The sequence below is a fragment of the Bufo gargarizans genome, chromosome 5 (assembly GCF_014858855.1).
Source record: "Bufo gargarizans isolate SCDJY-AF-19 chromosome 5, ASM1485885v1, whole genome shotgun sequence".
Taxonomy (NCBI): Eukaryota; Metazoa; Chordata; class Amphibia; order Anura; family Bufonidae; genus Bufo; species Bufo gargarizans.
The window spans coordinates 174,236,761-174,249,272 of NC_058084.1; the positions used below are offsets into that span (position 1 = coordinate 174,236,761).

At 41.4% G+C, this 12,512-nt stretch overlaps 1 protein-coding gene across 3 annotated transcripts in view; it reads left to right on the plus strand.

Moving 5' to 3' along the window:
• Nucleotides 1-12,512, plus strand: part of SUGCT (succinyl-CoA:glutarate-CoA transferase) — a 942,268-nt gene that overhangs the window by 169,855 nt on the left and 759,901 nt on the right. For all 3 annotated transcript variants that reach the window (XM_044293705.1, XM_044293704.1, XM_044293703.1), the window contains exon 9: nucleotides 8,809-8,904. In XM_044293705.1, the coding sequence (XP_044149640.1) occupies nucleotides 8,809-8,904 (96 nt within the window). The remainder of the gene's footprint in view (nucleotides 1-8,808; nucleotides 8,905-12,512) is intronic.

Here is a 12,512-nt window from a genome sequence, read left to right on the forward strand (position 1 = left end):
ATGTGTGGAGAAAAAGAGGCACAGCACACCACCATCAAAACCTTATCCCAACTGTGAAGTATGGTGGTGGGGGCATCATGGTTTGGGTCTGCTTTGCTGCGTCAGGACCTGGACGAATTGCTTTCATCGATGGAAAAATGAATTCCCAAGTTTATCAAGACATTGAGCTGAAGCTCAACAGAAGATGGGTGTTGCAATAGGACAACGCCCCAAAGCATAGAAGTAAATCAACAACAGAATGGCTTAAAGAGCAGAAAATGCACCTACTGGAGTGGCCCAGTCAGAGTCCTGACCTCAACCCGATTGAGATGCTGTGGCATGACCTCAAGAAAGTGATTCACACCAGACATCCCAAGAATATTGCTGAACTGAAAAAGTTCTGTAAAGAGGAATGGTCAAGAATTACTCCTGACCGTTGTGCACATCTGATCTGCAACTACAGGAAACGTTTGGTTGAAGTTATTGCTGCCAAAGGAGGTTCAACCAGTTATTAAATCCAAGGGTTCACATACTTTTTCCACCTGCATTGTGAATATTTACATGGTGTGTTCAATAAAAAGATGGTAACATTCAATTATATGTGTGTTATTAGTTTAAGCAGACTGTGATTATCTATTGTTGTGACTTAGATGAAGATCAGATCACATTTTATGACCAATTTGTGCAGAAATCCATATCATTACAAAGGGTTCACATACTTTTTCTTGCAACTGTATGCAGTACAGACCAAAAGTTTGGACACACCTTCTCATTCAAAGAGTTTTCTTTATTTTCATGACTATGAAAATTGTAGATTCACACTGAAGGCATCAAAACTATGAATTAACACATGTGGAATTATATACATAACAAAAAAGTGTGAAACAACTGAAAATATGTCATGTTCTAGGTTCTTCAAAGTAGCCACCTTTTGCTTTGATTACTGCTTTGCACACTCTTGGCATTCTCTTGATGAGCTTCAAGAGGTAGTCACCTGAAATGGTCTTCCAATGGTCTTGAAGGAGTTCCCAGAGATGCTTAGCACTTGTTGGCCCTTTTGCCTTCACTCTGCGGTCCAGATAGAACCTAGAATATGACATATTTTCAGTTGTTTCACACGTTTTTGTTATGTATATAATTCCACATTAATAGTGTTAATTCATAGTTTTGATGCCTTCAGTGTGAATCTACAATTTTCATAGTCATGAAAATAAAGAAAACTCTTTGAATGAAAAGGTGTGTCCAAACTTTTGGTCTGTACTGTATATATATATATATATATATATATATATATAAAAAGAAAAATGTGTGGCAGCACCAATATATGCCAAAAAGAGAAAATAGGGTGCTAGGTCCAGGGAATTCACTGCTTACCCTTGTATTTAGACGAAAACGGACAGCAACTCCAAATAGTACAAAAAATAATAATTTATTGGGCCACAGTGGCACAGAGGCGACGTTTCGGCTCAAAATCCAGAGCCTTTCTCAAGCATGCTTGAGAAAGGCTCTGGATTTTGAGCCGAAACGTCGCCTCTGTGCCACTGTGGCCCAATAAATTATTATTTTTTGTACTATTTGGAGTTGCTGTCCGTTTTCGTCTATATATATATATATATACATATCATACATGAACGCACGTATTCGCATGCGCATATACATATATACCTACATATACATGCATATATTTCAACCCTTCCTCAACAGTGCGTAAAATTGGAATATATTCCTGATAATGACATATACGTACATCAGATATCCCTTCAAATATCCCAGTATTAGTATGCTCACTCAATGTATATAATTGTATTTTCCGCCTCTATCCTTTTTTCTTTTTCTTCATTTCTTTTTATTTTCATTTTTTCTCTTTTTTCAGTTTTTCTTTTTTTCTATTATTCTGCTTATCTTTTTTAGATATTAAGATATTAACTGGATATAGAAGTAAGGGGATGGGGGCCTACCCAGGAGAGGAGATCGAACTGCTGGTACAACAGCTTGACTTATGTCCTGTCTCAGATGTGCAAACATCCCAAATCACAAGAAGCCAAACAACTCCATTTCGGCATTTAGACCTGCAGGTATTATGGTATCAAATTCAAAGATTCTTTTTTTACTCTACCCTGGACATGTTGGCTATGTGGTTACCACCTCTCCATTGTCTTTTAATTTTCTCAAAAGTTGCAAAACTGAGTTGGGTGGTATCTTTATTGTGGTGATTCCTGAAATGTCTTGAAACAGTGTTGTTCAAAACTGTTTTTGATATTTGTAATATATTCTGCTACCCTCTTTTTTAATATACGTTTTGTTCTGCCTATGTACTGTTTGTGAGATGGGCATTGTAGTATATATATTGCATCAGTTGAATCACAGGTAAGATGATCTTTAATCTCAAAGGGCTAAGTATTATGCGTAGAATGTATTGCCGTAGTTTATTGGGGAAGTTAGTGATCTTACAAATTGCTACACCTTTCACATCTATAGAAACCTTTTATGCTTGGTGCAATTTTTAAGCCTAAATTTGGAGTTTTGTTGTATGTTATTCGAGGGGTAGTGGTTAGTGTAGGTCCTATAACCTTATATCTTAAAAGGTGTTGCCAGTGTTTATTGATTATTTTCTCAATTGTCCTATATTGTGCATGAAAAGGTAAAACAATACGTAGATTGTCCTCCTGTTTTATTTCCCTTTTAAACGTCTCAAAAAAATTAGCTCTGTTTATAGTCTTCACTTCAGATGTATCCACTATCTTATTTGGGTTCTATAGTCTCCTCCTCCAATTGTTCATTGTTTGTACAATTGCGCTTGATTCTCCTAAATTGGCTTGTTGGAATATTTATGAGCCACCTAAAAAGGTGGCAACTTGAATATAGAATATAACTGTTTTTCATAACCGGTTTATGGTTCTTACTACATATCAATTTATGATTGTCGGTTTTTATAATTTAATCTAAAAATTTCACTTGCGTTCTATTTATATTAGTTGTAAACCTGAGATTTCTCTCATTTATATTAATTTCTTGAAGGAAAGTGTTTAAAGGGACACTGACAGGCCTTCTGAGCATAATTAGCTCTTTATATGCCCCCCCTAGGTCTTATAATAAGTTCCCAATTCATATAAGTATTATCCCTGTGCGCATTATGAAACGTTAAAAATAATCTTTATAATCACCTGTCCTTTCTGCCCAAGGGGCGTTCTTTGTGCCGCATTTGTGCCCAGCCGCGTCCCAACTGCTGGATCCTTAGACACGCCCATCTCATTAGTATTCACTTCGCTGGGCAGTATTTTCCAGTCCCCGACTATCGGAGATCCTGCGCATGCGCCCGGCACCCTCGCTCGCCGGGATCACATTGCGCCAAGTGAATACTAATGAGATGGGCGTGTCTAAGGATCCGGCAGTTGGGACGCGGCTGGGCACAAATGCAGCACAAAGAACGCCCCTTGGGCAGAAAGGACAGGTGATTATAAAGATTATTTTTAACGTTTCATAATGCGCACAGGGATAATACTTATATGAATTGGGAACTTATTATAAGACCTAGGGGGCATATAAAGAGCTAATTATGCTCAGAAGGCCTGTCAGTGTCCCTTTAAATTGTCCTCTGTGTCTTGCCAAATAAAGATAATATCGTCGATGTAGCGATGCCAGAGTACCAGGCTTCGTAACTATGAAGCTGTAACTCATGGGTATCCATGGATAACTGTCGAGATATCCTTTAGTTTCCATTAATGTAATGTTGTCAATAGGTTTTATATTTTATTTTTAAGTTGTGTATATTTTATTTTATTGTACTTTTAAGGCTACTTTCACACTAGCGTTCGTCGGTCCGCTCGTGAGCTCCGTTTGAAGGGGCTCACGAGCGGACCCGAACGCAGCCGTCCAGCCCTGATGCAGTCTGAATGGAGCGGATCCGCTCAGACTGCATCAGTCTGGCGGCGTTCAGCCTCCGCTCCGCTCGCCTCCGCACGGACAGGCGGACAGCTGAACGCTGCTTGCAGCGTTCGGGTGTCCGCCTGGCCGTGCGGAGGCGTGCGGATCCGCCCAGACTTACAATGTAAGTCAATGGGGACGGATCCGTTTGAAGATGCCACAATATGGCTCAATCTTCAGGCGGATCCGTCCCCCATTGACTTTACATTGAAAGTCTGGACGGATCCGTACGAGGCTATTTTCACACTTAGCTGTTATATGCTAAAAATAATGCAGACGGATCCGTTCTGAACGGAGCCTCCGTCTGCATTATTATGATCGGATCCGTTCAGAACGGATCCGATCGAACGCTAGTGTGAAAGTAGCCTAAATTGTTAATTTGGGAATAAATCATTTATACATGATCTCGTATTGAATGATTCTGTGCAACATCAGATAACTGAGTGCCCTCCAAAAAATTTATTCAGCAATTAAAATGTCCCTGACCCCAATAAATTTCCCAAAAGTACCATAAAACAGAAAAAAATTTAAATACTTCAGTTCCGCACCCCACTGGCGCCCAAGAAGCAGGTCATGCAGGAAGTCGTGATGAAGTCATGGCGCAGCCTGTGTAAAGATGCTGGCAACCTCTAATAGGCTTCAGACCTAGTATAAGAGTGATTTACAGTGGGGAAGACATCTATTGACTCCAGTTCCTTGCGGCAATATTCAACTGTATCGGTGTCCAAGGGGCAGTGATACAAGTGAATGTGCGGCAGCAGTGATGTTCAGGACTCTGGTCAAAACATCTGGGTCCCTGGCAGTGGATGTTTTGGGCTAGCATTGGTCCTGTGTGGTGGTGGCCCTAAATATCTACTGGGGATCAGCCCGGGTGGCATATGCCCCGCGACCCAGCCAGCCTTTTCTCATGTTCCTAATGATGCATGCACAAGTTTTTGTACAGGCCTGTATTAGTGTTCCCACCACTCAGTCAGGCCAGAGAGAGCAGATTGTGGGCGAGGAGAGCTTGACTTGTGTGGCTGTCTCTCCACCCGCTTGACTTGAATCAGCTCATTTTTATATACCGTCTAAAGAGACCATTGAAGACAGCACCAAGAGCTCCATCAGTTATTTGGAGCTGTTTGGCTGGCAAAGAACATGTGACAGGTTCCCTTTAATAAAAAAAATAAAATAATATTTAGGTTACACTTATTACCTCTCAGTACTATTACCTGTACAATGAAATGGGCATAAGGATAAATGTAGATATTTTTTTATGACTTTCCAGTGACTCAGCAATTGCTAAAAACTGTAAACTCACTGTTCAGATGCCTAACATAATGGATGAGTCAGTTTCTATATTGCATTAAATTATCCATAGTGCACTTTCTGGTATTTATTTAGAATTCTATGTCTGTTATTACTGTCTGTCCACTTGACATTTCATATTTAATTTCCCTATCAGACATTAGCTAATTTGGGCCAGAATTGAAACAGACTTGCTCACCGTTTCATACATATACATGTATATATATAGAATATATGCAATATAAATTGTTGAAGTCAAGCCGTCATCATGTTCGTCATGGAAATATTTTAGTTCATTATTTAGTTGCTTTTCATGATTTTTTTTTAATTGTGTTGGCTAAATAGAATACCACACGTTCTCTGGGTACTTAGTCTATATTATGGTCCTAGAATACAGGCGCTTGCATAATCCGTAAATGCATTTAACCATTTTTCCTGATACTTTTCCATTTTTCAATCTTCAGATTTCAATGTGCATTTTTTAATTTGCAAAAGATATAGAGCTCCAGTGATGGCTATATGTGAAAATTGTATGGGGACTGGCGGAGATCCGGCCGCAGCCCAACAAATAGGCAAAGAATCGGCTGCAGATAAAAGGAGAGACAGAGGACAGATATGACTTCTGTATACTTTCACTTCTACTAACTCACTTCTGGTTTTGGCTTCCAAAACTGCATGCAGAAACCTGACAGTGTGGTCGTACCTTAACACTTTAGCGGTGTTAGGCCCCTTGCACACGGGTGTCGCGGGTGCATTGCGGAAAACCCACACGAGTAGGCACGCAATTTCATTCAGTTTTGTCTGCGTTCCGTTGTTCATTTTTTTCCGCGCGAGAGCAGTGCGTTTTACACTCGTGTGATAAAAAACTGAATGTGGTACCTGAACCCGGACTTCTTCACTGAAGTTCGGGTTTGGGTTAGGTGTTCTGTTGATTTTATTATTTTCCCTTCTAACTTGGTTAGAAGGGAAAATAATAGCATTCTTAATACAGATTTCTTACTAAAATGTCCATTGAGGGGTCAAAAAAAATAAAAAAAATAAACTCACCTCATCCACTTGATTGCGCAGCCGGTATTGTCTTCTTTCGTCTTCCTGCAGGACCTGCAAAAGGACATTCGATGACGTCAGCGCAGGTCCTGCAGGAAGAAGAAAGAAGACAATACCGGCTGCACAATCAAGTGGATGAGGTGAGTTAATTATTATTTTTTTTAACCCCTCAATACACATTTTAGTAAGCAATCTGTATTAAGAATTATATTTTTTTTCCCCTTATAACCATGTTAGAAGGGAAAATAATACAGTGAATTGACTTTAATGGGGTCCGGGGTTGCTAATCCCTATTTACTAACATCATCTCTTGTCAACCATGCGTGAAAATCGCACCGCATCCGCACTTGCTTGCAGATGCTATGCGATTTTCACGATGCCCCATTCTTTACTATGGGGCCTGCGTTGCTTGAAAAACGCAGAATATAGAGCCAGCTGCGATTTTCATGCAACGCACAGGTGCTGCGTGGAAAACAACGCTCATGTACATTGAAATGAATGGGTCAGGATTCAGTGTGGGTGCAATGCGTTCACATCACGCATTGCACCCGCGTGGAATATTCGCCCTTCTGAAAGGGGCCTTAGGGTCTAGTTCAAGGGGCTTGAAGGAAATGTGTCTTCAGTTTTGACCCCTGCCACATTAGTAATATTAATTAAACACTATAAATAATACCTAGGATAATAAAATGTAAAGGTTTGATGCACTGAACTGACATATTTATCGGGTGTGGCCATAGACAGCCATGTAGCTAGAGTGGAAGCAGCAGAAATGGCTGCTAGAGGGCCCAAACTAAGAAGGGGCCCGCCTGGTAGAAGGACTGAAAGATTTTATTGTCTGGGCTACCTCAACAGTATTATGCAATGACATTATATACAGTGACAGTATATATACAGTGACATAATATACAACATATACATGAAGGTAATGGATGGAGTGGTTGCCTGGCCTGGTCTGAGAAAGAGATCTTGACAAGCCGCAAAAGTGAGGGTTGCACGGAAGGAGGAGGTTGCTGGGTGAAAGGGCTTTTAAAAAGTTGCCATGGGGCCCAGTCAGTTCTAGTTATGTCACTGGCCACAGACAAATTATCTCTGCTCAATAAAAAACCCCTCCGGACTTGATTGACTTTGAAGAGGACTTGAAGAGGGAATGTCAGTCAAGCCTGGCAGGTAAGTTAATCGATCTCAAATAATTCAAATAATTCAAAAAGCTTCTTGGACAATTTGCATGCAGTACGTCAAACTATCAAACTTAAAGGGGTAGTCCCATCTGGACAGTTATGGTATAACCACATGGTATTGAGAATAGGGTCCAGTCTCAGGCCAATGCAAATGGAGAGGTGGCCACCTATGCGTGGCTCTCTTCATTCACTTGTATGGGAGTCCCGAATGTAGCTAAGTAAGTGGCATGGCTATTTTCAAAATTCACGTCATAGTGAATAGAGATTGCTGTGCATGTGCAGCCACCCCTCCATTCACAGGATCCACATTTTTTGCTGAGCCGTGTGGCTGTTCTGCAAATTAAAGAACATGTCTCATTCTGGACCATTTTCGGGGAGAACAATAGTCATTTCTATTGATAGGAGTGAGAACAATATGGAATGCACACGGAAGGTAACCGTATTTTGCGGATTTGTGGTTTACGGACCAAAATACGGATATGGTCAGGTGCAGGACGTCTTAATAGAGAATAGTCTAACTAGTTAATTTTGAAATAACTTCATTTAAAAAAAATCTGCCTGCATCCACCAGAAAAAAATTCTGTAAAGGCATGGCCACGGAGGGCCTCAATTCCACCTACGGTAAGTGTGATTTATCCCTCCTTATCAGCTTTTTGAGCTCCCTAGAAGAAAATAAACAGAAGTGAAATAAGTGAAGTGAGGTAACTCCGTACAGAACGGACAAAGGGGATACAACCCCTGCTTCTTAGAGAAATGCATCTGGCTGTGCAGCAAACAGGGATTATTATGGCTGAAAGAGACTTTAGGGATGCCCAGACATAACTGTTCATTCAAAGTTATGATTGTAGAAGAAGCACAGCCATTATGCAAACTTTAAGACATCAAAACAGCAATATTAGGGGGAAAAACAAGTAACTGCTCTGCTGTCGTGTTTCTGAGCCATCAGGGACCTAATATTTTTCATTTTTTTGTGGTGCACTAGGAGAATGGTACCTGTGCTCCAATATAAAGTGACCTGGCCTCCTCTTATTTGCTTACCAGATTTATTGAACAGATAGGTCTTGGGTTGGGTCTGATATTTGGCAATTGAAGCGCAGTAATTGTTATGTCTGCAAATGTCAGTACGATTCACAATTGGTGTAGCTGAAGATATACTGCACTTTAGCCATTTACAGTAAGGTTACATTCCCATTATAGGCTGTGAAATAACCAGTGCATAATAAATAGCCTTCTGTAACTGTGAGAGAAGCACATGAACCAGCTAAGATGCCTGAGAAGCATGGCTGTGTCTATTAATATATATTAGTGCTCATTAAATAGTACAGTGCCGTCTTATGGTGTAAATGTGTTTGCTCTAAGCTCTTTACAGCTATTGTTTTTTAATGTGTTGCAGGTTGCGTGCTTGACTCACATAGCTGCAAACTTCCTTAACAGAGGCATTGAAGCAAAACGTTGGGGGACAGCGCATGGAAGCATTGTGCCATATCAGGTAAGAATCATCTATGTTCCAGGTTAGAGTAATACTTTTTTTACTTCAAAACCATATCCACCCAGCAGGAATGTATTTATGAATGGTATCCACATTTACTCATGCTTTTTAATGTCCTAAAATTAGTGACCTTAATGCATTGTGGCAAGAAGTTCAAACGTCTCCAAGCCTGGGCAGCTCTTAAGCACTTGCAGATGTTGCTGGTGGCATGGTTTATATAAGTTTGTGTCCTGCATTCATTCTTCTCCTCAGCAACTTCACTTTTCCTCTGGAATTCCATATGCACATTTGCTTTATTGATTGCTGGTCCTGCTTACCGTTCCTTGTTCTGTTGGTCTTGTGTTTAAGGCTGACTCATTCCCTGTGGTGTGATTCTGAGTGTGCATCTAATGCTGACATACCTCTGGTCTTGCTTTTTAGTTCTGTTCTACATCTCTCAGCTTTTGGATACTGCTCCTGTTCTTTAGTTTGGATGCTTCAGTGTCTAGTCTATGTTCAATGTGATGTCGTCCATTTTGTCTTGTCAGATTTTGCCCAGCAGTCACTAGTAGGCCATGAAGGAAGAGTGGGGCAAATTCAGTAACATTACTCATTTAAGTATCTATGATGAAAAAGGTCTCCATGCTTTTTTGCCCTTGAGCTATATTTCAATACTAAGGGTGCTGAATGAATTGCATTAAAGTGCACCTGTCAGCAGATTATTATCTATGAAACTGCTGACCTGTTGCATGTGCGCTTGGCAGCTGAAAGCATCTGTGTTGGTCCCATGTTCATTGCTGAGAAAAATGAAGTTTTAATATATGGAAATGATCCTCTAGAAACAACAGGGCATTGCTGTTACACCTAGAGGCTCTGCTCTCTCTGCAACTGCCACACTCTCTGTACTGGATTAGTAGAACTACAGGTAACAGAACTCTGCTAGTCAATTGCACAAAGATATAAGCAAACACTGAAAGAATAAATACTTGGTGGTCATACTTACTGCAAATGCAGCTAGAAGCTCTTTGCGAATATAATTGATCAAAAATATTTCGGGCCCATCTACCAGTCGACAAGGTAGCTTCTAATCAGATGGGTCCTACTCTAACATGCCTCTCCTGGGCTTACATACTACAATCTGGGCAAAGTAGTACCAAGCTGTACTACTTTGCCCAGATTGTAGGCTGTGAGCCCAGGAGAGGCATGTTATTCACAAATAGCTTCTAGCTGCATTTGCAGTAAGTATGACCACCAAGTATTTATTCTTTCAGTGTTTGCTTATATCTTTGTGCAATTGACTAGCAGAGTGCTGTTACCTGTAGTTCTACTAATCCAATTGTGTTTCAGCCAAGGTAGCGTGCACCTGCGTTCTCATATTCACTTATTATGGAGATGCTGGTTCGTTTATTTTTCTTCCACACTCTCTGTACTTTCATTGACGGTAAAAACATCATCACTGCCTGGCCCTGTCAATCAAAGTGGAGATGGCGGGGCAGTTGCAGAGAGAGCAGAGCCTCTTGGTGTAAAGGCAACGCCTAGTTGCTCCTAGAGGCTCATTAGAATATAGTCCACAATGCATTTTGCCTACTCTGCCCACTATGAGCTAGAAAGTAGAGCTTTTCTATTAGTGTGTCTTACGTTCTGGCTGACTTGAACTATCCTTTATATTAAACTAGTGTACATACCCAGCGTTGTGCGGGAGTCATAGTATGTATATAGCATATTATATCTATTCTGGAACCAATCACATTACAGCTTACTTTTTTCCCCAAAGCAACCAGTCACAGCACAGCTTTCATTTTTCTCTATTGCTTCTTACCAATTTTGTAGACCTATGTTTAACAACTGTGGTCTCCAGCTGTTACAAAACTAAAACCTCCATCATGCTCTGATGGCTGCAGGCTGTTGCGGCATGTGGGAGTTGTAGTTTTGCAGCAACTGGAGAGCCACAGGTGGGTAAACATAGATCTACAGAATTATAAGAAGGCAAAAAAAGAGGGACAATAGCAGTGGCTCCCACATAGTGCTCCCACACAGTGTTTATAGCCCTATAGTCCCCCCACACAGTAGTTATGCCCCATAGTGCACCCTACGCAGTGTTCATTCCCAATAGTTCCCTCACACAGTATTTATACCCCATAGTGCCCTCACACAGTAGTTATGCCCCGATTGTTCCCCCACACAGTAATCAAGCGACCATAGTGCCCCCACACAGTAACCATGCCCCCCATAGTGCCCCCATGCAGTATTTGTGCCCCCATACAGTATGTATGCCCCGAGTGCCCCAACAGTATCTATGCCCCCATAGTTCCCCCATACAGTAGTTGTGCCCCATAGTGCCTCTATACAGTAGTTATGGCCCATAGGCTCCCACACAGTATTTATGCCCCCATAGCTCCCCTATGCAGTAGTTATGCCCCTCTGTACTATTAATAATAATAAAAAAAAACGAATTCTCACCTAGCCCCATTCCCCAATGATCAGAGCACATCCTGTTCCCTGCTTCACTATGGCATTCAACTGTCTTTGTGTCCCTGCCCTCAGGACGCAGAGACAGTTGAAATCAAGACATACCATCAGGGGACAGCAGCTGAAATCTGGGACTGTAGTAAAATAAAAACTGTGCTGTGATTGGTTGCTATGGGCAACAAACAGTTTGTCTTTTAGACAGCACATGCAGAGAGATGAGAGGCATGACCAAATGTTAGGGCGGCCATATTCAAAAGCTATTGGCCATATGATCAGCTATCTCTCTGGACTCCCTCCCAGCATCCCCATACACATTGGCTCAGCCAAACGTGGATGTGTATTTAAAGAGGGGACAGGAAAATCCACTGCCAAAGACTTCTGGTGGCAACATACAGTATCTCTTGGGGGGAGCAAAAGGATCAGTCGAAAATATTCATTTAGCCCGATGTCACCGCCAGACATCTGAGAAGCTCTGACAGACGTTCTTAAGAACCTCCTGCTTGAGGTTCTTTTGTTTTGCTTTCGTTTTGTCATCTCGTTTCCCTCTCTCAGCTGTCATCTAGTTGCACTGATTGTATCCCTTTAAATCCCCTCCCATGCTGCATCACTTTGCGGTTTATACAACTTCCTGGAGTGTGTACATGCTGGATGCTACAACTGATGCTTCTACAGATAAGTCTGTTCATTTATTTGTGTTTTCCTGTTTGCTTGATCCTAGGTTACCCTGACTCCCTCCATATTAAGTGTAGGGAGCCGGTGGTCGTGTCCCCTCACTATTATAGGGTGTTCAGGTGTCATACAGTCGAGGCACGAGGGCATGCAATTTTCTATCATAGAGATCTTTGCATGGGCTGAGAAGACAGGGAGAGTTTCAGGGCTAAAATAGGGGTCACCCTTTTGTTCCTTAGTTTTGGATCCTTATTTGTAACTTCTTGTTTTCTGTTACACCATCCGGGACATTATAAACCGCCAAAACCGTCTCAAGCATGGATCCGGTTTCACTTTTGACTGAACACATGCAGGGTCTTTCATTGGAGGTAGCAGATCTCCGTAAAACTGTATCTCAGTTTCAGGTGACCGGTTCAGCTTGCGTTCATGGAGTTTGTTCTGAGCCTAAGATCTCGCTCCCGGATACATTCTCTGGGGGTAGTGAGAATTTT